We start from the raw sequence: 27,667 nt of genomic DNA, 5'->3' as shown, positions 1-27,667 counted from the left end.
AAACATGCTCAGACGAGTCCCCGAGCACGTGTGCGTACATGCATGCATGTGTTCTTCTTCCTCTCCGTCGGCCTGCAGATGATAAGTCTCCATCCTCGGCTCGTCTGCTGCAGATTAGCAGATAGAAGTTTGAGCGCTGAGATCATCGCCGATGTGATCGTTCGCTTTGTTTCTCATTAACACAGAGATAATCGTCTCCTGTGATTGGCTGCCTTCCCTTCAATATGTTTTGTGACCAGGTGATTATTCTCATTCAGGCACCTTTAATTCAGCGATATAACCGTGGGGGCTGAATGGAGCAGGAGCTTCCCCTCATGTTGGAGTATAATAAGTGACACACACACACCGAGCCAGCCAGGCTTAATCACAGCCTTGGCTGCCTCTGAGGTGCCGTGGAGTTCTCAGGACGTGACAGGTTTCTGTCTGGCGAGGTTCGGGCGGCCGCTGTGTCACAGATTAGAGTGGCTTAGCTGTCTCAGTTGTGGCCACGGCAGCGAAAGCCTTCGGACTTTAAGTGCATAAAGCGTCGCTGCCGTCCTCCTCCTCCTTTTTTGACTTTCTGCAGCGCCCTAACTCTTCTTCTGCGGCGCAGCTGTCTGCGCTCCGAAGCTGCTCGTCCCGAACGGCGAGGCTTTGTTTAGCTTGGAGCGCTCGCAGTCTACGGGAAGCGTCGCTCGCAGTGGAAGATGGAAAGCACCCACATCATCCCCCGAGAGAAGCATTACGGCGTCGCTCCATTGATGCTCGGACCGCGCCAACACACCTGGTGTTCCACATCATCTGCGCAAATCCAAAGTCGTTAAAAGCGAATCGTCTCCCCTCCGTTTTTTAAAAAACGATGATCATATTTAAAGTTTTTTCTGTCATTCACTTCTTAGTTCCTCCATTTGAAAACACACCTGGTTCCTCTTTTCCTCCGGCCTCACTCAGCGTTTGAGCGAACGTGCAAGTGAAATATTCCTACGTACATACACGTTCATATGCACGTACACACAACAGATCTCTCAGCCCTCATTCTTCATTCTGCTTCAGTCTGTACAATAAAGAGAGTTCACATTTCTGTGATTCACATCAAGGAGAGAAAACTTTTTAAGTGTGTAAGTGTTTTAAAATCGATCCATTTATTCCAGATTTGGTAGAATTTGTCCTTTTTAATTCAGCTTTATAACTCTGTGGCCCGGCTGAAGAAACAGGATCTTCCCCTCATGTTCAGGTTCAGTGCTTCCCGAGTCTCAAACATGAATTTCAGTGTCTCATGTCTCTAACAAAGTAAGTCTGTATGTTTGTCTTCATCTGTCTCTCGTCCTTCCTCTCCCAGTCTGTCCGCCTGTCTGTCTGTCTTATGTAATGGCATCATGTGAGACCCGAGGTGAGGGTTCACGCCACGCACCTGCAGACATCCGTCCTCCTTTTCCCGTTTGATCTCTGCTGGATCACTTTTCTTTTTTCTCCTCCTGACCCGCTCTTCCACTTTTCTGCCTTTCCACTCGACTTCCTCCTCGTTCGTCCCGTCCTGTCTCCTTCTCTTGACTCCTCCTCCTTCTCCTTTTAAGCCGCTGGCTCCTCGGTTCTAAACTCCCCATCCTTTAAGGGTAATTATGAGATCAGCTCAATGAGGAGCACAGGCTCTTTAAACAGTACTTTGAGGCTCAGGACTCCTCGATAAAGCGCTGTTAGATTGTCTGTTGTGATCCCGGCGTTGTAGACGGGTAGTTGACAAAGACGGAAACCCAGACGACGAGTTCGACCTCCTCTGAAGTTTTAGAGACAATTTTTTGGTCTTTTATGCCTTTATTGATAGGACAGCTGAAGATAGACAGGAAGCACGGGGCGGGATTCGAACCGGGGCCAGCTGCAGCGAGGACTATAGCCTCCACACACGGGGCGGCCGCTTAACCCACTACACTACCGACCATCCCTAGAGACAAATTTTGCATTAAATGTTCACGTGAGGTCGGAAACTTTCGCCGCTTTTTTCCGTTTGTTTTTTATTTGTGAGTTCGACTTTCTGCACATGCCAGTACTGTTTCACGCCCAGCGGAGATTCCCCTCTTCCTGCTCTGTACCCATTTATTTCCTGCTTTTCTGTGTTGTCCTGATCCCATCCCTGATTTAAAAAAACACCATCCAGATTTCAGTAGCCAGCCAGGCAGCCCCCCCGCCCATTTAAACCGGGCCTGCTACGTCTGTGCGTCGCTCTGCTTGCCCCTGAATCATTACCCTGCAGACAGACACACCGACCTTTCCAACAGCTAAATATAGAGCCACCAAAGAATGGGAGGAAGGGAGGGAAAAATAAACGGGGGGATAGATGGATAGATGGAACAGCATGTCAAAGGAGCTTGTTGGGGGGGGGGGACGTAAAGAGGGTTTGTGTTTAGTCTCAGCGGCTGCAGCCGCTCTGGACAATACCCCAACGATGGCTATCGGTTATTACGAGCACTATTCCAACTGCGGTGACGTCAGGGTCCCTAAGAAAAGCAGACCTGCGTGTTGAACGCCCCTCACCCACCGGCCGAGGCTGCACGGATCCCGTGTTTCTCTTGGAAAGGAGAACACAGGTGGCTCGGGACTGCAGGCTAATAGTAAATGAGTTTTTCTGCCCTGTACTTTGCTATATATAGAATCCAATGAGGCCTGAAATGGTGTGTTTCACCTCCGCCTGACAATCAGAAATTCTTCCTGTCTGGAGCGCCGCTTGCCAGATAGCACAAAGGGCTTCGGGTTCGTTTGCTTTTGCATTGTCAGGTTTCTCTCGACTAATCTCAAGTAGCTGGAGCCAGTAACCCAAAGCCCACGGTTTGAGTAGGACCCCAAAATGTCTGCGTTTTGCTTTAAATGGTTAGAAATCGGTCCAACCCCAGAAATAGGGAACCGCTCTCCCTCGACGCCAGACTCAGAAATATCTCGCCTCATACGTTTATATTTAAATTCCCGCGTCGCCGGGTCTCACGTGCCAGACGCCGAATATCATGCAAGCTTTGCGGCTACCTCGATAACAGCCCTGTCATGTTTGAACAGTTAGCAGAAGTGATTCACAAACGGAGGCTCGTGTTAGAGAAGCCGGTAGTTGGAGAGAGCCAGGAAATTGTAGAGATTTCATGCAGCTGATCTTAATGTCAGAAAATCAGATCATAGAAATCAGGCTTAACGAGGCCGGCGTCCCGTCCTCTCTGCATGAAGGACGAGATCGCTGAACATCAGAGGTTTCTTGTTGTTCTGATGCAGAAACAAAGTTTCCGTTTGTTCGCTCGTTCTGCTCTTTTGCCGTCGTTGTCCCGCTTTGTTTCTTTCTGTCTGCGGCTGCAGCAGATGCACGTCCAACTGGACACACAGTTGTGCATCTGTCACCATCAGCTGTCTGTCTTCTCTATCAACGTCAAATGAAAAAGACAAGCAAGCGTCCGGATGGCGCTTACGAGACAGGCCGCCGCGTCCTGTCCCGCGTCAACACGCCGTGACAGCGAATCCCGCGCCGCAGCCGAGAGGTCTCCCGCCTTTTTAGACGGATCACCCGCGCCGCAGCCGAGAGGTCTCCCGCCTTTTTAGACGGATCACACCCTCACACTGCGGCTCTCTGGATCCGCGCCCAAGAAAACTCTCTAAACTCTTTTTTGGCTCTTTTGTGTAATTGAATCATATTTTGTCTTGTCTGTCGTGACTCGGCCCGTTTTTTATTTTTAGAGCTAAAAAGCTTTTGTTGCTAGGAGACGGTGTGTCTTAGGAGAGGCTGAGCGAGGGAGGGACCGAATGAAAGAGAAAAGAAAGAAAAGAGAGCGAGCGAACAGCGAGGGAGCGATGGCGGCGGTGTTGAGGGGGAGAAAGAAAGGCGGAATCTGTGAAAGCTGAACGACGAACGAACAAGCTATGAGTCAGCAGGGACATCTGCACCACACACACACACACACACACACACACACACACGCAGTGGGCATGGTTGCTATTCCTGTGTTCTTTGTCTGTGTGCTCTGTGCACCCACGCATGAACCCACTTACCTCTCCCCACTAACCTGTGCTGTGTGTCTGTGTACTCTGTGTGTGTGTGTGAGAGATATTAGCTCGCCCACTTTGATTTAATCCACTCTGCTGAGTGTGTGTGTGTGTGTGTGTGTGTGTGTGTGTGTGCACATGTGTTTTTTGCCTGCACCCCGATTATACAGCCGTGTGTTGCGTCTGTGTCACAACGCCTAACCTGTCCCCCAGCGACAAGAGCCTTATTGTCTGGCGTGTGAATCATATGTTCGTACCCCCATTAGTAATCTGCCTTCAAATGGCTATTATCAACTATCACAGGCAGCTTGTCTGTCTTCTGGCTCGCTCTCCGAGCGCCATAGGGGATCGGGTAGCAGCATGTGGTTTATTAGTCATCAGGAATGGCTCTGTTTTTCAGTTTTTCTGCTCCTTAATATCAACTTTTGTAAGTTTTTATGAGCGTTAAGACGTGAAAACTAAAGAGATCATCTAAGCCTGAGTGCAGCAAATGCACACACTGCAGGACCCGACAGTATTTATCTACATGTAGCTAATATTCGCTGTATCTCTCTGGGTGAGGCCTCGCAGCGTGTTTTCTTCTTTTCTTCTTTTGGACCCGTCATGAAATAAAACCCAGAGTCCTCTTCGTCCGAGACGAGGCCGTCAGTGATGCAGTCGATTCTGAGAAGCGACCTTCAAAGTTCAGTGTTCTTAACGAGTATAATCCGTCCACAAGAAGCACATTTCCCAGCTCAGACTCACCAATAGAAACCACAGACAATTTTAATTCTGTAGCTTGAAATCAGAACTTTAGTTACAGATGCCCGTTTATAACATCAGAACATCTCCAATACCACCTTGAAATTGATGATTGTCGATCATTTTCTAAATTAATCCATTAGTTTTGGTCCAGAAGATGAGAAGAAGAACAACATGACGTCCTCAGTCATCCAGTTTTAACGGTCACCTCGTAGCTTCCACTAAAAACATTCCCATGAATTCAGTGATCAGTATTTTTCACCGTTTGCTGCTGAGAGTTTTGAAAAATGGGAAAAGAAAGCCGAGACGAGGAAGGATGCAACTGTGCTCCGCTGGAATTCTTGCAAAAGTTGTTGTCTGTTGGACAATAAAACGTCACAGCTTGAATCTCTTAAGTGTGTCCTAAAGGGGAAAAACAACTTGTTACTCAACTGTGTGTGTGTGTGTGTGTGTGTGTGTGTGTGTGTGTGTGTCTCCATTGTTCAGCCAGAAAGGAGCTTGCAGCAATGTCAGAGGCGACTTTCCCGTGCAGTTCTTGGAGTTGGGTCGCTCGCTAAGTGTAAACTCGTGTGACGATGTGGACGCTGCATAAATGAAGCAGTGTTCAGTCACTTGAGTTTTACTTTTTAAACCTTCTGCGTGTTAGAAAAGCGTTTTTGTGGCTCTCTCTGTGTCTCTGCATGAGCGGCTTCAAACTTGTTGAGCTACTGCTGCCTCCACTTCCTCCACGACTCCTCCTATGGATTAACAGCATTCTCAGACTTTGCACACCTGATATTGGACTTTGGTTTCAGTTTTTCCACGACTCTCTTGGACTCCATTTACACCTGCTATTAAAACGTGATCTGTATCTGGATAAGAGGAAACGCGTGTTAAGACAGGCCGAACGTATCAGCGCGCCGTGATTGACATCAGCAAACTCAGCTATTTGTCAACGCAGCTCGTGACAATTCAAAGAGAGAGTTACCGAAGCACCACCCAGGTAGGCAAGGTAGGAATGTCGTGACTCACTCTGGAGTTTGTCATCCACTCACCTTCACAGAAAGAGGCCGGTATGATCCGTTCCCACCAGCTGCGGCGCCTTTTTGTCGAGCCACAGTTACAAACAGTGCTGCAGCGGTTTGAAATGACCTGCGGGACAGCTGTTAGACAAAAACACTGTAAAACAGATCTCATGCTGTAAAGGAAATATCAGGTATGCCCCGTCATGTAGCTCCCACCGAGCAATCTGATTGGTCGACTAGACATTTTAGAAAGTTCTCAAATCAGCACGATGTATATTTCTCCCACATCCTGAAAATATAAAACATGTAAACAAATATGAATAAATACACTGCAGGTCAACTTTACGAAAGTAGAATTTCAAATTTCTTCTTTCTTTAATGAATATTCTGTTTTATGGAGCCGTTAGTCGTCTCGTTAATACAGCTGTGTATACCTCGTTAATACCGGTGTGTATACCTCGTTAATACAGCTGTGTATACCTCGATAATACCGGTGTGTATACCTCGTTAATACAGCTGTGCATACCTCGTTATTACAGCTGTGTATACCTCGTTAATACCGGTGTGTATACCTCGTTAATACAGCTGTGTGTACCTCGTTAATACAGCTGTGCGTACCTGGTTAATACAGGTGTGAATACCTCATTAATACAGCTGTGTATACCTCGTTAATACAGGTGTGTGTAGCTCGTTTGTATTCAGACTGTTGAGTGAGAGCAAAGAAAATGTTTTTTAAAGACTAAATGTGAAATAATGTGGACTGTAGTTGATGTTTGTTTATTATATCATTTTAGAAATTATCTTTACTCGTTATATTTTGACTTTTGGACTCATCGTTGTGGAGTTATTAGAAATGTTTGGATCCTCCACCAGCTGCGGAGTTGTCTTGGCGTTATTGTCTTAAAAATAAAAGTGGAGTTCAAAATCTTTGTCAGCAGATATCTGCAAGACTGAACCTACAACACAGTTTAGTGCTTATATGTTTATATTTATTCAGTTTGGAAACGATCTCTAGGAAGCTCATCGACATTAGGACTAGTCCTCGTCTCTGTTGCTAGGCCGTCACTAAGGCTCGGACTACTTGCTGGAGTAGTAAACTGGTGTTTTCCAGGTGTTAGTCAGATGTGTTTCCATGGAAACGGAGGTTATTGTCGTGTGACTTCAGCGATGCTTGCAGACCGCATCCCTGTCGTACCAATAACGGCGTTAAAGCACGCCCTCTCGTGTATTATTGCCTAAATAAACCGGCACCTGCTATTTTACGTTTCATTTACTCTCTCCCGCCTCTTCATAAATGGATTTAATCCCAACAAGCACACAGTGCAGACAACGAGAGCATGTTGTGTCAACGGAAAAATCATAATTGATTTAATTACCATCTGGGCACCATGTCTAGATACAGTTTACTTTACCCGAGGATTTCGTTGCCAGGTGTGTCTTCAACTTTAACAACTCCTCTGTTTTCTGTTTAATGTCCCGTTGTCTGTTCTTCATCTGTTCTTTTGTTCTTTCTTTTTGCGTGGTTGTCTGCTTTTTTTATTTTTTATTTTTATGGAGCTGCCTCAGAGCGGTTTCCTATCAAACGTTGACATGGCAATAAAGTGCTGGGGGAAAAAAAATGAAACAGTTCCCCCGTGTAACGTGTCCGATCGGTGCGCCTGCACACGGACACATTAGACGGATCGCTTACAGCGTGATGCAACAACTTTGAATATTATATCATGCCGTCATGTGCTGCCATTACAACTCCGGTCAACAGGCCACGCCGGCGTTAGTGTGTCGGCCTTGGCTGTATCGTTGTTAACAGTTCACTGTCGTCGCTGTAGATATGACTGACTTTGTAGAGTGTGGGAAACTGATTGTAACCTCGGTATTTAGGAGAGCGTGTTTCTTTACAGTTACATAAACGCAAACACGCACAAAATTCTGCATTGTTATATTGTGGCCATATGTTTCCCACCCTCAGCTTTCTCAGCCTGATTGCCAAGGCACATCTGGTCCTAATGAGGTGTGTGTGTGTGTGTGTCTGTGTGTGTGTGTGTGTGTCACCATCTTTGCTATGCAGCCTTTCAGCCTGGCCTTGTGTTGAAGTGGTGTTGAGTCTTTTACTGCCACCCACTGCTTTACAACTCGAAGCCTATACTTTACTTTACTTTAACTGTCGGGTAATAGTGTGTGTGTGCGTGTGCTCGCGTTCAGTGTGTGTCCTGATAGTAGTTATAAAACCACAGCTTATATTTTGTCTGCACGTATCTCCAAGGCCTGTTAATCTGTTATAACAGTGCTGATTTTTGCAGCTTTGATGGCGATAGCAGCCGAGCTTTGATATGACTGTGCGTCTGTGGGAAACAGATTTTAGCCGAAGTGATCGTCACCAGCTTTTTCCCTCTAGAGGCACGAGATCGGCTCTGGCGGCAAAGTCACACAGACCGAAATGTGTCCAGGACGTTCAGCATCCCTCCTGTATTCTCTCTGTGGTTTATAGAAAATTAGAACGCATCTCCAGGGAAACAAAAAACAACCTTCAAACAACAAAACATGCAGAGGCCAATTGACTGTTTTTTCCCTTCGCAATATGTCTTTTAGTACCGAGAAATCACCACACACACACACACACACACACAGACACACACACAGAGTCGTGACTATTATTAGCCATAAACACGAGCGTTTGTCGCTTATTGTGTTGCTGACCTTGAAACCGGAGCGGCCGCAGTCGAGTAGAATTAACAACTTTACAGGAGGATAATGGTTTATTACACGCAGCGAGCCCACAACGTGAGACAAACACAAAGACTAGACGGGCTTTAAAGAGGAAAAACACAGATTTTTCTTGTTGTGTCCATCCTGTCTTTGAATCCAGCCTCTGTTCATGATTATCCAGCTGAACACCCCCTCTCTTCTCTCTCCTCAGGGTTTGCCTTCCCGGATTGGGCCTACAAGCCCGAGTCGAGCCCGGGCTCCAGACAGATCCAGCTGTGGCACTTCATCTTGGAGCTGCTGAGGAAAGAGGAGTACCACGATGTCATCGCCTGGCAGGGGGACTACGGGGAGTTTGTCATCAAGGACCCGGACGAGGTGGCCCGCCTGTGGGGGGCCAGGAAGTGTAAACCGCAGATGAACTACGACAAGCTCAGCCGAGCGCTAAGGTGAGACCGCCTACTTTAACCGATATTTAGATCCGCCGGGCGGCGGAAACCTGTGGGTGACGTCGCTCATGCTCATCAGCCCCTGGAGCATGTTCAAACTTTATTTATTTGCTTTCTTTCGTCGACATTAACGAGCTAAATGTCGCACAAACTAAACACGTGCCCACCCCAGACTGTCAATCACCTGCTCACAGGCACTCAGGTGTGTAATGCATTCCTTCAGTAGCGATAAAGTCTTCCCTCGACTCTGATTGAAAGTTGTGGAAGTGATACGAACACCGTCGTGCTGCGGTCCTAACGGTTACTGCCTCAGCGAGGCTCCGTCTCGACTGATGCCAATATTTCACTTTATATTTGGGTCACGTGTTCGCGGTAGGCATCGACAGCAGAGGAGTCGGATGACGGCAGCGAGCGCAGACGAGCGGCTCTAAAGTTACAGGAACTGGAATCATGTTGTTCCTGAACTCCAGGTGAACTCATCGAAGCGTGCGGGATGGATTTCTGTCTTTTCTTAAACGGATCACACGTCATTCACACACTCGCCACAATTGGAACAATGTTTCTTCTCCGTTATCGCCGGCCCGTTCTGTTTCTGTCTGAAAGGTGCAAAAAAAAGAAAGTGAAGAAGAAGGTGAAGAATAGAACGAGGAGACGTGCTGATGAAAGCTTCCGTCTCGTTTCTTCGCCGCGACCTCTCTTCCATATTTAGATTCTGTCGAGTTGCACGACTTTTTAAATTTGGAAAAGATGCTGCCACTTATCTTCCCAAGCTTCGCTTCACGGTTAAATAACGATTCACAGGAACGTCCAGCTTCATCTGCTTCATTAGTTTTGCTTGAGTTTGAGCTTCTCGTTCTCTTATTTCTCAGACTCGCTCCGGGCTAAACGTGGCGCCTAATTGCGGCGGCGGCGGCGAGTTTGTGTAAGACAAAAGGAATTAGGTGTTTTTGTGCGGACGTACATCTGCGCCGCGTGCTCAGACTCGAGGGTGACGGCAGATTTAGAAACGCACACCTTCACCCTCCGCGGAGCACATGTGGGATGCTGCGGAGTTTTATTTAGCTGCCAGTCTGTTCGCTCATAATCTCACACACACACACACACACACACACACACACACACACTCGCTCTGCTAGTCATCAGTGTCGCCTCCTGTGTTTGTAGGTTGGTGTGGGTTATACTTTGCCATGGTGATGACTAGTTACACTGCTTCATCACCACACACACACACACACACACACTCACACCCACGTACACACACACACATACACTTAACACCTTGTTATATGTCAGCCCTCCTCCAGCCCATCTGCGTCTTGTTTGTTGCTTTAAACCTCTTTTTATCCTCAACTTACACTGACGTGACGGCGTATTTAAAGACACAACACGTGAATATATTTCAACACGTGTCTGTTGACGCTGAATTTAAAGGTCCGGCATGTCGGATTGAAGCCGCTCTGTTTACAGAATACGACAGAAATCTGATTTAATATGCAGAAATGTGTTTATTAGTGTATAACCACCTGGAAATACGAGTTGTTTTGTGTGTATATGTATGAGGACAAGAGTTAAATATGTTGCTGCTGTGACGCAGTGATTTCTACAGTGTTTGTGTTTGTTGGTTCCTTCAACAGATAAACGTCTGTTGGCGTCTGACTATAGAGGGGAATTGATTTATTTTTATTTTCTTTACAGCTACTTCACGTTTAGCCAAATGATTTAAGTACATCGTGACACAAACCAGCCAAACTAAGGCTGGTAAAAGTTTAGTGTACGTGGGATAAACGTTTGTTCATCTTCTGTTTCTATGTGATCCTGCTCGGAGAAGAATTGGCACGGTCTGTTTATTTAAAACACGCCAGTCGTGTGTCGCAGAAACCCAACAAAATGTTAGATCTCCAAATTAAACACGTACACTCGATGGTTTGTGTCCTTTTTTTAAAAGGGAAGCGTGCCCGCGGAGGTTTAACGGGAGATTAACAGTCCATCTGATGCAGCAGCCGTCACATCCTCTCTCGTCTCGGTTAGTATTTTACATCAAGGACCAGCTGGAGTCGAACTTTGTTTTGCGCTGCGCTGTCTTTTCTGTGGTTTGTAGAGCTTTTATATGAATGAAGGGCTGTTAATTAAATCTGAAGTCTCTCTGTTAGATGTGACGTCTCTGATTGATGCTCCTCTGCGTCTTTGAAGTCGGCGTGCATTCCTACACACGTGTTTGTTCGCTCATGCGTACAGCAAACACGACCGCGTGCTCACGCGCACGACTTCTTCTTCGTGTGTGTCCGGTACGCACGAGGTCGAGTCCGTAGGGTCTTTGTAGTTTATTTGACGGAAGTTGAAATGATCTTCAAAGAGCAGGAGCGGAGCCTGCAGCGAGTCTGGGCCCGGCATGCGAGAGCGGCTGTCCCGTATTGACTCAATACTGTTGGAGCGTGTGTGTTTGTTCCTTTCACATGTATGTGCCGAGCCTTTTTCCTCCACCCGTTCAAAGTGCCATCCATCCATCAACACGTCTGAACATTATGTCCCTGACAAACGGGCCTCATACTGTTAACACTCACTCACAAACGTGTGTGTGTGTGTGCGCGTCGTATAAACTGTTTTGACTTCACGCGTCTTATCTGTGTGCACGCCTGGTTGCCACTTACACCTGTACAAAGTTTTCAAAGGCCGAACATCAGCCATGAATTCACTCATCATCCGTGAGACGTCATACTTAACCGCAGTTCCTCTTGTCGTCCACTTGAGGCTGGCTCCAGAAGTGAGTCAGTCTCCATAAGTCCCCATGTCCAAATGTCCAACTTCACAGCAGAAATAAACATGTTTACAGCCTGGTACAAAAAACAGTTTTGGTCTCTGTAGCTAATTTCCCCGTTCATGACAACTGTACTGAGGGTGAATTTATATACAACTCACCTGTTCACATTATATTAAGGCTTAAAGTTATGCAGGATTAAGAGCGTGGACGCTTTGACTGACAGGTGTCATTACGTGTGTGCCTGCTGCGTATCCGCTGCCCTTTATGCGTTTGTTCCTGTGTTACATGTGATGTAGGTGGTAACATTGATGGTGTGGGTGGCGTAGTAGTCGGCTCCTTCGCTCTTTGAGTTATCGAGGGGCAGGATGAGCTCCTGTCTCCACGGACTAATGCTCCGATTTGTGTGACCCGATTTTCTTTTCTCGGGCTGTAACGGTGCAAAATAATCAGGCTTCATCTCGTAGTTTGATGTTGTGACGCATCATTTTGCAGCTCTGTGGGGAGGCAGACGTGAAGCGTGTTGAGTTTGTGAAGTTAAGCAGCATTTTGAGGGGGGAAAAAGGAATTTAATGTTGGTTTATTGTGTTTGATGTGTAATATGTTATATCGTGTTCTATATGTAACTATTCCTCCTGTGAGATGGACGGATACGTAACGGTTAAACTGAAATACTTATTGACAGCATGAGACCTGTTGACGACATCCTATTCAAGCCCGTCCGTCTTTCTGTGTATAATTTTATCCTCTGAGCTCTTCTCTGCTTGAATCTGCTGGAAAATGATGAATAACATATTACATTTCCCAGAACGAAGTGGCCACCGTGGATCGAAAGAGAGCCGCTGTTTAGAAGTTTTTCTGTAAAGAAACATGAATGTGGTTTTTGTCTCGAGGCTATCGGTGAGTCACAGGGAGCCATTTTATCTTTTTTAGATGAGCTGTCAGCGGCTCGGCTATTCACCGCTCGACATCGCTGTTGTGTATTGACGATGACTAATGCACTCTTGTTAATGGAGCCGCCTGGGTAGAATCAGAAGGACCGTCTCTCTTCCTTCAAGTGAGGGAGAGTTTTTGAATCGAGCCGTGCGCTCGCATCGTGAGCAGCTCGTTTAATCGTGTCCTCACGCAGGTAGTGTTTTGTTAATTATGCAGGAAGCTTCTTGTCTGCTTCCTGTTTGGAAATAATGAAATGAAAATGTAATTTAGTGACCTGGTTAAATGTTTTTTTGTTGTTTTGTAGAGACAAAAGTTTATATTCATGATTAAAGAGGAGGAAGTGTTAAAGAACAGCCTCTCTGCTTTATGTGGATACAATAGGACGAGTTGTTAGTGCTGGAGTTTGTCTCTTGGGCTTCATTCAGACGGGATCTGGGTCTGCGGTGAATTCGAGCTGCCAATCAGACGATCAGACCGCTCAAACCTCCGCAGTCAGCCTGAAATGTCTCTGAAACTGAGACCATCTAATCTCTGATACTCTTACCTCGAGAAGCAGCTTCTAAATCTGTGCCTGACTCACAATTCACGCTGAGAAACAGAGACACGAAGAAGTTTAATCGGTTTGTGTCCGAGGGAGAAATCGAGCTTCGGTTAAGAGACGCAGACAGTGAATGAGAGTGAGCGAGCGTCTGCATCTATAAAGCCGCTTCCATGGCGAAGTAAACAGTGATTTCCTTCCGTTCAACATTAATAGACACACCGTGATTCACCGCAGGGCCTGATCCTGCCCGAATGCAGCCTAACGTTAGTCTGTAGGCGGTAGCATTCACAAAATGATTCACGTCTGTCCTGCAAGCTCATTATGAAGTCCGAAAGTTTCATTTTAACAGCCTCTAACGTAGCTCTGTCTTCATTCACTGCACACACTCTGCAGTAATTACTTCACGTCGGTGGGGATGCATGAAGAAAGTGTGTAGACCTCATTGGCTGTCGGTGACCAGCCGCCCTAAACGCTGCGGTCAAACCAGCCAACATGGTTGCTAAATGTCCACACATGAGCCAACTGTCACAGTTTATTCACGTCGGCCGCGCTGTGGATAATCGCTGGCTGCAGCGCCGAGTCGTTTTGTGGCCTGCGAGGAGAAATCTTATTTCAGTCCCACAGTTTGAGCATAATGAGCGTAACTCCTGCACGGCTTCGCTCCGGTTTCACACTCTGAGATATCTGGCTGAAAACAAACTGCGGCCACGGTCCGAGGTTTACTGCACGCTGCTGCTGCTGCTGTCATCCAGCATGTAACTCAGCAGGAGGTAACGCTGTCCTTCCTCTCTCCACAGATACTACTACAACAAGAGGATCCTGCACAAGACCAAAGGGAAGAGGTTCACCTACAAGTTTAACTTCAACAAGCTGGTGCTGGTCAACTACCCCTTCATCGACATGGGCTCCGGTACGCACACACACACATGCAGAGTCTTAACACGTCTTTGTTGTAATTTTCAGGGCTCATGTCGAGTATAACCGTGAGAATAACTGAATGATATCTTCCAAACGAAAAGAATGAACTCGACTAAAAGGAGCCGTTCAACGAGCGCAAACTCTCGAGACGAACAAAGCGCTGACGGCCTTCAGGTGTCTCGTGTTGTGACTTCGCCATTCATTTGCAGACGGTAAAAACTTTCCGGTGAAGTGTTTCAATCACAGTCGGCGTTCGCGTTCCTCCATACACTGATATTTCAGCTCTGAAGTCGGCGTCACAAAGATTGTGTATATATAAGACATTCGAATGTTATTGTCTGAGAGAGTTTCCACTCTGTGTGGCGGGCAGCAACGATAAATCTTTATCGGTAAAGACTTGGACTGCGTTTAATATATTTCACGTCGAGTATTTCCACCCGAAAAAAATCAGATCCCACCCGAGGAGACGCACAAATCCTGTCTGCAAATTTGGGTGTAGTGTGTGTGCATGTATCTGCCTGGTAACTGTGTGTGTGTGTGTGTGTGTGTTTGAAGACATCAGTGTGCCACGTCCCGGTTTATCCCTCTCCTCCCTCCTCTGAAGTCGTCTCTCGTTCTGGTCCCGGCCACCCAGTGTAAACACAGCCCATATGGAGCGTTGGATACTGGGTGACATAAGTGCAGCACGAAACTTTAATTATAGCCTCCGTGTGATGTGGCCCACACACTGACATGTTGTGATATGATGGTTTCATACAATGGTTACACACACACACACACACACACACATGCCCACGTCAATCTGGATTGATCTGCACACACTAGATCGACACACACACGATTTCTCTCCTCGTCGCAGTCTCACACACACACACAAGCTCGGCGGTGCTGGAAAAAACAGAGGAACCCAACCCATGTTTGTGATGGCAGTAAGAGCGACTTTTCCAATATTTAATTCTGGCACGTGCGCGGATGCCAAGAATTTATTGCAGTGCCACAGTCTCCCTGGCAGGCGGGAGGAGGAGGGCGGTGGAGGACGGAGGAGGGGTTGAAAGAGAAGGGAATTTGTGGCTTTGTGTAACCCAGTGTTTTCTTTCTGTGCGCCTGTGACCCTCTGGGTAAAATAGTTGGAGTTATGGGAGACATGTGACCTTCTCTCATTAGTGACTTTTCCCTTTTCTCGTGCTGCTTCGTCCAAAAAAAGAGCAGAAGAAAAAAAACGAACATATTTTCTCACTTAGCTCCGGTGCTATCGAGCCGCGCAGATTTTTTATTTTTTTTTGGGGGGGGTGTTAATGGAATTTCTTTTCTGATGCTTGCAGCAATAAAAAATGGAACCGTTCTCCTCCGTCCAGAAGCTACATCCTGGTTACTCTGGATAATCCTCAAAGTCAGACTGCTGAAAGTTCCTATAAAAGCCGCTGTGCTGACGCCGCAGCAGAGACTTCTTTTCATCGCTTCGGGCGACCTAAATTACATCAAACTCACCTCAGATGCGATGTGGTGATGCAGAAAAAACTCCAAACCAAAACGCAGACACCATCAGAGAGACAAGAACATACTGTGGGCGCAGTCCAATAATTCATATTCAGCTTTCTAGCTGAGTGAAATGACCCGGAAGTGTTAACGTAGCTGTTTGAATCCTCTGAATGTTAAAGAGAGGAGGCTCAGTGCTTCCTTTCTTATCTCCTTTAGCAGAGGATACGATGCCGTCCCACGAATCGTTGCAGCGGCAACAAAAACCACTGACAATAAGTGAAAAAAGTGATTTCCACCCTGTATGTTTGAGTCCTAACGTCGTCTCCTCCTCGCAGGTCGTGGAGTCCCTCAGAGCGCCCCTCCGGTGCCGAGCGGAGGCACCCACTTCCGCTTCCCGCCCTCCACGCCGTCAGAGGTCCTCTCGTCCAGCGAGGAGCTGCGCAGCCCCGGCATGTTCAGCAGCGTGGCTCGCCGCATGGCCCGCGGGTCTGTGAGCGACTGCAGCGACGGCACCTCCACCAACTCGGAGCTGGAGGAGGCCGTGGGGGCCGACGAGCGAGGCGTGGGGCCCGACAGGGTCTACAGGGGCCTGCTTCCTCCACGCCTGCCTCACGACTCTCTCTTCAGGATCTACCCCAACACAGCAGGGCTCGCCAGGCCCGCCCCCAGAGTCCACCCAGAGCCTCTGTCTCCGTTCCCCGTCTCCCCGCTGCCTGGTCCCGGAGGTCTCCTGGCTCCAACTCTGTCCCCAGCCTTGTCCATGACCCCGACCCCTCACCTGTCCTACACCCCGTCCCCCTCCCTGTCCTCTCCAATGATGGGCTCCCACTTCTCCTTCAACCCGGAGGACATGAAGCACTACCTGCAGGCCCACACCCAGTCCGTCTACAACTACCACCTCAGCCCCCGAGCCTTCCTCCACTACCCCAACATCGTCATCCCTCAGCCCCACCGCCCCACCCTGGAGAAGCCGGCCGTGCATCACCTACACGGCCCGCACCACCCGCTCTCTCATTCGCTCAGCCAGCAGCCGGGAGGAGGCGGCGGAGGGGAGGAGCAGCAGCAGCAGCAGCATCCGTCACCGTTCAAGTTCAAGCTGCAGCCGCCGCCGCTTGGCCGCAAACAGAGAGAAGCTGGGAGCTCATTGGCCGCTCCCTCCTCCAGCCAGTCCTCCTCCTTCACGGGGTCCGGGCAGATAAACAATGCAGTGCCTCCCAAGATCAAGGTAAGACTGCTGACACACACACACACACACACACACACACACACACGTGTCCAGACTCTTCAATAATGTTCTGTTGAATTCTTCCTCTCCAGGTGGAGCCCATATCAGACATCGAGTCCGAAGAAGAGGTGGAGGTGACTGACATCAGCGAGGAAGATGAGCTCCATCACAATGACGAGGACGATGAAGGTGACATCTTCACCCCGACAGCTCGTCACCATCACCAGCTCAACAACCATCACCGAGCCAACGGCAACGGGAGCAGCCTCCCCGCCGCTCCTCACAGCAACCTCGAGGACGAAGACGACGAGGAGGTCTTCAAGACTCCCGCCACTCCACCCATTGGCGGAGGCGGCAGCGGCGGCGGCCTGGCCTTCCCTCTGATGGGCCTGAAGAGCGAGCCGGGTCAGGCGGCTCCCATCAGCCCCGGAGGCACTCGCTGCATCCCGCTCAAGCTCCGCTTCAAACGCCGCTGGAGCGAGGACCAGAAGATGGAGGCGGACGGCGAGAGGGACGAAGCTGAGGACAAGAAAGTGAGGGCCGAGGGAGAGGAGGAGCAGGCGGAGGAGAAGGGCAGGGGGACGGGGGCGGTGGAGAACGGTGGAGGAAGAGGAGTTATTTTGGGGTTGATGCTGCCGCCGCCTCCCACCCAGCGCAGGGCGAGCTCGGAGCTGCAGAGGGCGACAGCACAGCTGTCTCTGGAAAACACTGGCTGCTGAGCTCCACACACACCGAGACAGACGGGCGGAGAAAACACACACACCTGTCGGAGTCTCATCCACAAACTTCATCGTTCCCGGAGACGGTAACTGAAAGCTGACAATGTAAACACACTCTAACGTCGATGTTTCATATGTAGAAAACCAGTTTTCTGTGCGATAATTAAAGGAGCTGTCTTCACTGACCTCACCGCCCAAACAACTCCTTCAATTACTCAACACAAGACGACATGTTTCCCTACATATGTCACATCTGCGAGCTCAGTATGTTGTAAAGAACAAGACCAACGTGTGTCAGTACTGTCAGCAGGCAGCCGCTCGACACTACGGCCCGCCTGAAACCACGAAACATCTAACGCATGTGCTGCGAGGCGAGGCGCCTCCGTGCCCCTGGTACTCTGTCAAACACCGACACAGCAGTGACTCTTAAAAACTCGGCCTGCATATCGACGTCTTGTCCTGTTTTTAACAAAGAGACAGTCCGCTCTCTTTAATATCTCATCCTCGCCCATCACGGTGCCAGTTCATGCCATAAAGTCAGCCGGGGATCGCCTCGCATCACGCCAGTGCCCACCAACGGGCGACAAAGAGCACCAGCCCTGAATTGTACAGCAACCACATCGGACGAATTCTCACCCACCTGAAGGCGGTGAGCTCTCCCCCCCCTCGCTCCTCGCTCGTACTCGGCGTTGGTAACGTTACTAAAAAACACTTTGAACAGCTGATAGAGATTACAGAAGTGCCTCTCTGTCGATTTACAAGACGGAGGACAGCGACAAAACAAAAACTTGCTCCGGAGAGAGACGCTGACACTAGCGGACTGCATCTCTTCGTCCTCGGCTCATTCACTACAGTGTATAAAGACGCGAGCGTGGAGTTGTACATCTTAAATCAAACTAGCAGGAGACGAGAGGACGACGACGATGAACTGACGGCGGGCGGACGCCGTCCCCACTGTACAGAAAAACCACCCCTCTCTCTCTCTCCGAGGGAAAGCGCCGCCGGATCTTTTTTCTTTTTTCAGCCGCCAAGCGAGGCGCGGCGTCGGTGAATGTCGAGCATCAAGGTTAACTCAGGCAAACGTTCACTGAGATGTCGAGAAGCGACTTTATTTTTATGACGTTTTATTCACGTAGTCTCAAACGCCCATTTAAAAAAAAAAAACGAACAAAATAAGATTGTGCCTTTTTAAAAAAAGAAAAGAAGAAAAAAAAAGAAGCCAACATGAGTTTTAACGAAAAACCCCCAGCAACACACACACACACACACACACACACACACACACACACACAGTACCACCATGCCTTCTGTTTTTTGTAAGAGAGATACAGAATAAGTAAATCTACACATATATATATTTTATTCAAATATATATTGAACTCAAATATTATATTTCAATATGGTCATTTGATACAAATCAGGAGAGTCCTACTTATTTTTAATGGTAAAGATATGTATATATTCTAACGGGCATATTATTACCAGTTATAATTCAGCCTTTGCCTTCTCACCCTTGCCTTCTCTCGACCGTCGAGCTGCAGCGACAAACGCCGCCGGTGTCAGAGTTTTATATTTATATTGTACAAAATATGAAGTTCAGTTGTTGGTCGTGTGTTCGGGGGGGACGGAGGGTGTGACGGGACGGGGACAGAAACTTTTTTAAACCGGCTCTGGGTCAGGTTGTGTTTACCTTGTTAGCGGGTGTGTTTGTTTTAACATTGCTGGAGAAGTAGCAGCAGCCGGGCGGGGTTTAACCACCTCAGGGCAAAGGTGAAGTTCATTTTTAATGTAAACATTTTTTTTTTCCCCGCCCGCCTCGAAACTGTTTGGACCCAGAGCCGCTCGTGTTCACGGCAGGCTCGCTCTGATTGGCCGACGCGGATACGACGCGTCATCGCGTGAAGCCGGGCAGGACCGCCAGCTGCTGATAGGAGTGGACTTTGGTTTGAGCGTGGACTGTGAACTCGAGCAGCAGCAGCAGCTCTGTGTGACACACACACACACACACACACACACACACACACGCCATCCTGGTTAGAGCGAGGCTTTACTGTGGCTAGAATAAAGGGAAACATGACATCACATGTGACATCAGACGCCCCCACAGTCTCTCTGGAGTAGACGGCAAACCAAAGAAACTACACACACACACTATTATACTTAAACACACACACACACACACACACACACACACACAGAGAAGAGGAAATGACATCACAAAACCTCAGCAGAGTGGAGAGAGAGGGACTTCCCATAATCTGACTCGCTCTTTTTACTGTGTGTGTGTGTGTGTGTGTGTGTGGTTTCTATGGTTATGCCATCTACACACACACACACACACATAAAAAACTACTAAACACAGCTTATAAAAGACATAGTCTCTGATGATTTAGTTGCAGGTTTCTTGTCCACATTGTCCAACCAGCTCCAGTTTCGTGTCCGTGTGTGTGTGTGTGTGTGTGTGTGTGTGTGTGTGTGTGTGTTTGTTTTAAACATTTTAAAATGATTTTTCTTCACCGGACACACAAAAAAAAACTTCACGTCTGTCCTTATCCTCATAATTGGCTCGTTAACATCGTCCACATTCCTCGATTTTCAAACTAAAACACGCCGTGTTAAAGGTCCAGTGTGTCAGATTGAAGAGTCTCTGTCGGCTGAGTTGAAAATATTAATTAGTGTTTTTTCATTAGTGTATAATTCCCAAAAAATGACAATAATTGTGTTTTGGTTGTCTTAGAAAGAGCTGTTAATGTCAACAGACAGAGCGGATCCTTTTCCACGGAGTCCGTCGTAGTCTTCTTTCTACGGGAGCCCAGAGCAGACAAACCAAACACTGATCTCGATGTTTTATCTCCATGATTGGTTGTAGAGGGTGAGACGTGCTGCTAGGTGGCGCTAAATCCTCCACACTGGACCTTTTTTATTTTTTTATTTTTATTTTTTGAAAGGACGGACGTGGGCGTCGGTTTACACGCGTGTTCTGGTGAATAAAAACACACGCAGAGCTGTACCTGTCACACCTGTGCTGCCTTTTTACCTGTCGTGGCTTCAAAAACGAAACATAAAAAAAAGTGAACACACACACACACAGAGAATAACTGATATTTTCACCCCGCGATCCATCGACGTTCTTATCATTTTTTTCTTCTGTATTTTTTCAGACATATAACTGTTACTCTTGTAATTATTATATTATTAACATTTTTTTGATTATTTTGTACCCTCTCGCCATGGGCCCGGTCTCCTCCTCCTCTTCTTCTTCTCCTTCATGAATTCCTGTTCTTGTTCCAGTTTGCACTCTTACAGATAAAAAACTTGGACGAGCTGACTCCGGCTCGGCCTCCTCCGTCTTCATTTTGTACTCATGTTGATTTTATAACCATGTTACGATGGACAAGAGGAGGGTCGCATCGTCCCCACGAGACATTCAGCAGGGGAAGATTTTCTTTTTTTCTTTTTTGATGTTGTGTATATATATTTTTTTCCATTTTGGAGGATTCTGTAAGAAAAGAGCTTTGTACTGTTTAACCATTGTATTATTTGAACTGCCTCCCCCTCCTCTCTCTCTGTCCTCGCCTCCGTCTCTCCTCCGGCCGTGAGCTGTCACTCCAGAGGAGGGACGGAGACTTGTTGTTTTTGTTTTTATCACGGAGGATCCATCTTCTGTACTTCTGTTTCTCTTCTCTCTGTTCATCTTCATTTGTAATTAAACAATAATCAGGGTTCATTAAAAAAGGTTAAAAACGGACGTCAGACTCTGCGTCTTTCTTTGGTTGTCTGGTAACGGTGTGAACGAAGAATGACTCGTGTCCCTCGTGGCTGGTTTAGCTGCCGTGAACGTTGGGTTGATTTCCGCAGGTCGCCATCCTAACATGGACTCTCCAAGGATGCGTAGGCCTTCTTCTGCGACCTCGATGAGTTTAGATGTATCAAAACATTTTCCTCTGTCCTCTCCAGTGGACCAGACTTGACTGAATTGGTCCTGAAGTCTGTTGCTGGTTCCTCCTCGCGGTGCCGGTCCATTGGCGCTGAGATGACCTCTCTTTTTCCCAGCTTTGCCGCTCTTTGAAGCCATTTTGTGGCAGCTGTGAGTGAAATAAGTGAAGTTATTTAAGTAAATATTTGATACTTAGGCTGTGAAATAAAGGGAACTCTCCTCGTCTTGTTGAGTCAACCGCTTCGTCTCTTCCTTCAAGCGTCATCAGAGAGGAAATAAACTCAGAATAAGGATGTGAATAATCAGAGTTGGCACGGTGACGCAGTGAGAAGGTTCCCGGTTTAAAAACGGTCACAGTCCTAACACGTCCTTGTCACTCTGCACCTCGATGGTTTCAGTTTTTGTAAGTCTCTTTGGATAAAGGTGTCAGTTTAAGACGTCACCTCTGGCTTCAGGAAATAAGATCGACTTTAATGATTCCACCTGAGCAGCTCGTGTACACAAGGTTCATCAGAAAATCTCTAGAAGTCACGCAGCTGTTGGAATGAAGGACCTGTGTTGGAGCTCCTTCTTACATGGTGGGAGTAGCAGCTGTTTAAGGCCTCCACAGTCTGATGCAGGAGGTGAGAGGAGTTCCTAAGAGGGCAGACCAGGACAGAGCTGGACCTGCGACCTCCACAGAGTCCAGACGAGCTCAGGACGTCTGTGTTGTCCTGTGCACGCTCCCACCATCGATATCCAATCCCTGGATGCTCGCCGGTGTGGTCTTGTGATTTTATTTGGACGTTTTATCGACTAAACGATCACAAAAAGTAACACAAGACGACTTGCTAATGAAAAATAATTGTTGTTTTCAGCCTTGATCGCCTGCCCAGAGTTTAAATTTAAGACTTTCACACACAAACACACGCTGAGGCCGACTGAGTCACGTTTCTGATGGCTTTTGTATTCAACAACTTTCAGCCTTGTCGTGCCAGCCCACCTCTCTCTCTCTCTATGAATGCTTCATGACTCAAGTCATGTCAACAGCAAGTCGAGTACTTTGTACTTGTCACATTTTATGAAAGAAAGCCATCCAGGGATAAGTATTCTCACTTCTGCTCACAATAGAGCCTGTGATTGATTTATTTTTAATTTGTTTTTATGTTCTTTGGAGACAGCTGCTACAGAAAGACCTTGATGGAAGAGATTTGGTTATGACAATGGAAATAACTCAGGAGGAAGGAAAGATGTTTGTGTCAGAGCTCGTTACTTTCTCCTCGGTGCAGAGAAGTGTTTGGTCTTTGTTAAACGTAGAAAGTGTTATTTCTGTCGTTATTAAGTCATCTGTTCATTCTCATCACCTCTTGGATCGCCAGCATGACTCAAACTAAAATCCCTGAGAACTTTAGTGATTGTGATGCTAATTCATGTCCCAGATGACGCCTCAGTGATCCGCCCACCTCGTGTTTTCAACCTCCGCTGACATGGAAGTTTTAATTACTCACCAGACTGGCAGATCTCATCCAAAACACGACGTGGGTTTGACTTCTGCTTCTTCAGTTGAATCACACTCGTGTTTGTCAGTTGCCCCCTCACAAAGCTTTCACTACAAAGGTTACGATCTGTGCTGCAGGGTTTGATTTCTAAAGAGTTCCTGGGCCAAAAGTTCCACTAATGATCATGTTCGCTTTTTACTTTTGTTACTTTTGTTTTCGAGATAGATCAACCAATAATTTCATCTATAAAATGTCAGAAACTAGTTAAAAAAAATCTCATCACAGATTTAAATAGCTTGTTTTGTCCAACCAGCAGTAAGACCCCTGAAGATATGCAGTTTACAATCACACCAGGCTCATAAAAGCAGCAAATCTTCACACTGATGAAGCTGGAACCAGAAATACTCGCAGAAAAATGATTTAAATGTCCAAAACATCGCCAGAGAAAACCTCTTAAAGCCTTTTAGATGCTGGATTTCTCCTGTTGTTTCCCACTAGTTCTCCTCAGAGGGGTCTCAGGCTGCAGGTTCAGATCTGAGACTCTACGTTTAATAACCCAGCATGATAAAATTCATACGTTTTTACCCAAATCTCTCTTCTTCTGGACTCAGATCAACAGATTTTTGACCTTTTCTGACTAAAAACTTAAACAATCCTTCTTTATATTTGCATATGAAGCTCATTTAAACAAACATACATGATGAGGAGCTGATGTTTCATGTTTAATAATCACCTGACATCTTTTTAAAGGCTGCATGGAGATGAAGTTCTCTGAAGCTCTGCCTCTCCCTGCTGTCTGTCTGCAGTACTACACCTCAAAGCTCGGGAACTCTCGCGAGATTTGTGGGGATGGGGTGTGTGTGTGTGTGTGTGTGTGTGTGTGTGTGTGTGTGTGTCAGACGGTGATGTTTTGATAATTGACTGTTTGCTGAAGTTGTAAACATACATTTATGTCTAGACTGATCAGCCTGTCTGAGGGAAGAGGCCCCCTATAGAAGGTAATGGAAATATAATAAACAGTGTTTTAACCACTTCAATTAGCTGCTTAATTAGCATAGATATCTTTGATAGGTCAACTGAACACAAGAAATATTACGGAAAAATACATTTCTGTTTTATATTTTTCATGCAAACTATAATAAACCGTACACAGCATTGTTAAAGACAAAAGAAAACGAGCCTAAAACTCATTAAGTAACACGTTTTCTGTCTTTGTGTTCATTTTTATTAAACAGAACAAATATTAATGAAATATTAACAAACATGATGTTAAATATAAAAGAGTAATTAAAGAAATTAAAGCAGTTAAATAGAAAAAACATACAAACACTAAAATAAATTACATTTTATACATTATAAACAATATTTAAAGAAGGAAAAAGAAAAATATATAAATATATACACACACCAACAGTTGTATATAAATTCACCCTCAGTACAGTTGTCATGAACGGGGAAATTAGCTACAGAGACCAAAACTGTTTTTTGTACCAGGCTGTAAACATGTTTATTTCTGCTGTGAAGTTGGACATTTGAACATGGGGACTTATGGAGACTGACTCACTTCTGGAGCCAGCCTCAAGTGGACGTTAGAGGAACTACAGGCTCCATATCACAGCCACGGAGGTTGCTGCTTCATACACAGACATTAACAATAATAGAAAGAAACCTTCTACTACTGATACATCTCTAATTCATCGTGTAGGTCTCTGAGAATTCTTCCGTTTTTAAAGTTGTCTTATAGCAGATTAAATTAATTAGTTTGTGTCTAATTACATTTTATAGCAGATTAAATTAATTAGTTTGTGTCTAATTACATTTACTGGAAAATCTTCAGATTTGAGAAACCCGGAGACAAACGAACGGTAACACTGAGAAACATCTTGGCTTCAGGATCTCTCTTTTGTTTAATCCACACAAAAACCAAAGTGTAAAAACAACAACAACAACAGTTGAGTGGTTGCCAGGCAACCAGCAGAGACTCCGGGAAGTTACAGCGCCAAGAAATGAAAACAAAACAAAATTTGGGCCTCAGAAAACAGTGAACTAGATGACGTCATTTCCTTTCTTCAGTTTAAAAACTAGTATTATAATAAGCTCCTGTTTCATACTTTGCTCCATCATGAGCCGTGGTCACATTTACAAAGCCTGTTAATCATTTGAGCGTTTGTTTCATCCTCCCCTCCGTCCCTCCGTCTCCCCTGCAGTCTGTCTTGAAGCATTCACCGGCCCGCTGATCTTAACAGAGGGCACGGGGCCGCACTAAAAGGAGGCTGATTGACGGCCTGTTTGGCCTCCAGCGGAGGGGGATTGTTGTCTGGCTGTGGGACGAGGTCAGAGGTCACAGTCCAGAGAGCCCGAGACAGAAACCAGATCACAACAGAAGGCTAATTATCATGCATTGTTGCCGAGCTCCTGCTGGGACTTTCACCAGCAGGTCACAGTGAAAGCTGCGGACCTCCAACACTTCAGAGCCGGTGAGACGCACGATTAATACAACATGAAATACTCAGTTACAAAAATACCTTCACGTGTCTGTCAAGCACAATAAACTATTATTTTACATTTTATTTTATAAACTTAATTATTCAGTTACACTCTGTGGTTAGTAAGCATACAGACCACATTATATAGATACATACAGGTGATAAATTAAAGGATAAAACAACATATACTGAACAGCGTCAGTGCTCCTTAGCTTTAAGTCTATAAGATGAACACCATTGCTCCAAAAAAATATTCCCACATTTGGTGTTTAAACGATCAAATCAGTCCCGTATGTGTTCACCTGGGTTGAGATGTGGTGATGGGGAAGGACGTATCATCTGATTCAGATCATCATCAAACCATTCAGTGAGCCCTTGTAGCCCTGGATGGCATCTGCATCATTTATTCAGGTTTTTCCTTTAATTAGTCGCCTGTCTGTAATTCTATAACGCTTTTCTACCTCCTGAGCCACGGCCGCCCAGTGGCCTTGATGCACAGTGAAGATTATCCTGCATGATGATGAATTACTTTAAATATAATCAGACTGAAAATAGTTGAAACATCCAATTAATTGTGTTAAATATTGATCAGCGAAGACATAAAGAACAATACAAATGAATGCAGATTTGTATGAATGAATAGATCACGTGTAATTGTTATTTAAAGTGTGTGAGATTCTGCAACATCTAGTGACGTAGTTGCTGATTGCATCCACCTCGACTCATCCTTTCCTTTCCGTATGTGACTATGAAGCTTCATCCTAAGAAAACAAAAACACAAAACTACAGAAAAAGAAGAAGAAGTTTAAATGTAAGACAGCAAAAGTTTGGTTAAACTGAAGCAGGCGTCCGTCATGTATGTGTGGAGGATTACATGCTGACAGTTGAGTACCGGAGCAGCAGCAGCAGCAGCAGCAGGCGTCTGAGTGTATTTCTGGAGGCAGATTGTCCTCGTGGCTCAGTGAGCCGGCAGAGCAGGCCAATAAGGATTCATTATCTGTGGGAGTCACAAGAAGAGAGCGTCCACTGGTCTGTTGTCTTGCCAATGTGTGCTAATGTGACAGTTCTCAGCCCGAGTGCCCGGAAAATACCTAGAGGGATCAAAGTCAGATTTATTTCAGTAATCCTTCATCATAAGCAGTCAGACTGCCTACCATAGATCAGAGCAGTCACACCTTGGACACTCACGCAGCTCACGTTATGATTAATGCTTGAAGTTACCTCCGTTACTAATGAATCAAACGTATCTGTTGAACGTTTTGTACTAGTTCTTCCAGGATCACTTGTTCATATGTTAGTTCAGTCACAGAGGAAACGGCGCCATCTACTGAGCAGAGGCAGATGTTATGACAGTGAATAAAAGTGACCCATCGTCCTGAATATGTCCCACCGACTGATCTGATTACTGATCTATTATTCTGGAAGTAATACTGAGATCTGACAGTGTTAGGTCTGAATGTAAATGTGCAGCACCTTTCATTCAAGCTCATAAAAAACAATACAAATGTAAACAGTAGAATGTTTTAAGATGGATACACACAAAAATATAAATAATATGATCACAGAGATCATAAAACATTCATTAAAATAAATAACAGCCTTTAAAATGTTTTGATCTAATGAGGTGATGTTAGGTGAGGTCAAAAGCAGGAAAGTAATCTGACTCCCTGCAGCAACGTTCCTCTAAAATAACTACAAATGTCTATGTGCAAAACAATGGAAATGTCACAGTGGAAATCATCATTATCACTACACAGGTTTTAGACAGTGGTTACCAATAGTTACAGGTATGCGTGATGGCAGAGAGGCCTTTAACTGAAACATTATTTATAAAAATGTTTATGTGTATTGTTTCTAGTTCTGGATTGTGTTATAAGCTTTAAAATGACTGAGAATCAGCTCCTGTTGTGTCAAAGGGGATGAAAAGAAACCAAAAACAAACTAAAATATCACTAAGAAAATATCTTTGCTAAACATTTTTACTTCAAGCTCCATTTAGATTCAGTTTCAGTGGAAACTCTGTAAATAATATTATAGAGTACGGTGTAGACCTGCTCTGTATGAAACGTGTCATTTGTTTATTTATAGTTTCTTTACAGATTAACCTAAATTTGTTAATTAAACTTTAAACTAGCTCCACCTTGACCAGCTACTGCTCACACGTCAGCTCATCAATACATATCAATACAATAATATAAAAGCTTGTTTTTATAAAAGTCTAATCGAATGTATTAGGTGACAGTGTGAGAGCGGTCGCTCTGGTGAACCTGCAGAGAATTATCACATGAATCTGCAGCTCGCTTTATATA

General features: G+C 46.0%; 1 protein-coding gene across 1 annotated transcript in view; it reads left to right on the top strand.

The window, feature by feature from the left end:
- Positions 1–21,205, top strand: part of erf (Ets2 repressor factor) — a 36,534-nt gene extending 15,329 nt beyond the window's left edge. The window contains exons 2-5 of the mRNA XM_010746637.3: positions 8,650–8,884; positions 13,914–14,026; positions 15,849–16,738; positions 16,831–21,205. Of these exons, the coding sequence (XP_010744939.3) occupies positions 8,650–8,884; positions 13,914–14,026; positions 15,849–16,738; positions 16,831–17,457 (1,865 nt within the window). The 3' untranslated portion in view covers positions 17,458–21,205. The remainder of the gene's footprint in view (positions 1–8,649; positions 8,885–13,913; positions 14,027–15,848; positions 16,739–16,830) is intronic.
- Positions 21,206–27,667: the final 6,462 nt, after the last annotated feature.

The sequence above is a fragment of the Larimichthys crocea genome, chromosome XIII, assembly GCF_000972845.2.
Source record: "Larimichthys crocea isolate SSNF chromosome XIII, L_crocea_2.0, whole genome shotgun sequence".
NCBI classification, from domain to species: domain Eukaryota; kingdom Metazoa; phylum Chordata; class Actinopteri; family Sciaenidae; genus Larimichthys; species Larimichthys crocea.
The sequence above is the reverse complement of the archived record's forward strand: the minus strand, read 5'-3'. Positions and strand labels throughout refer to the sequence as shown.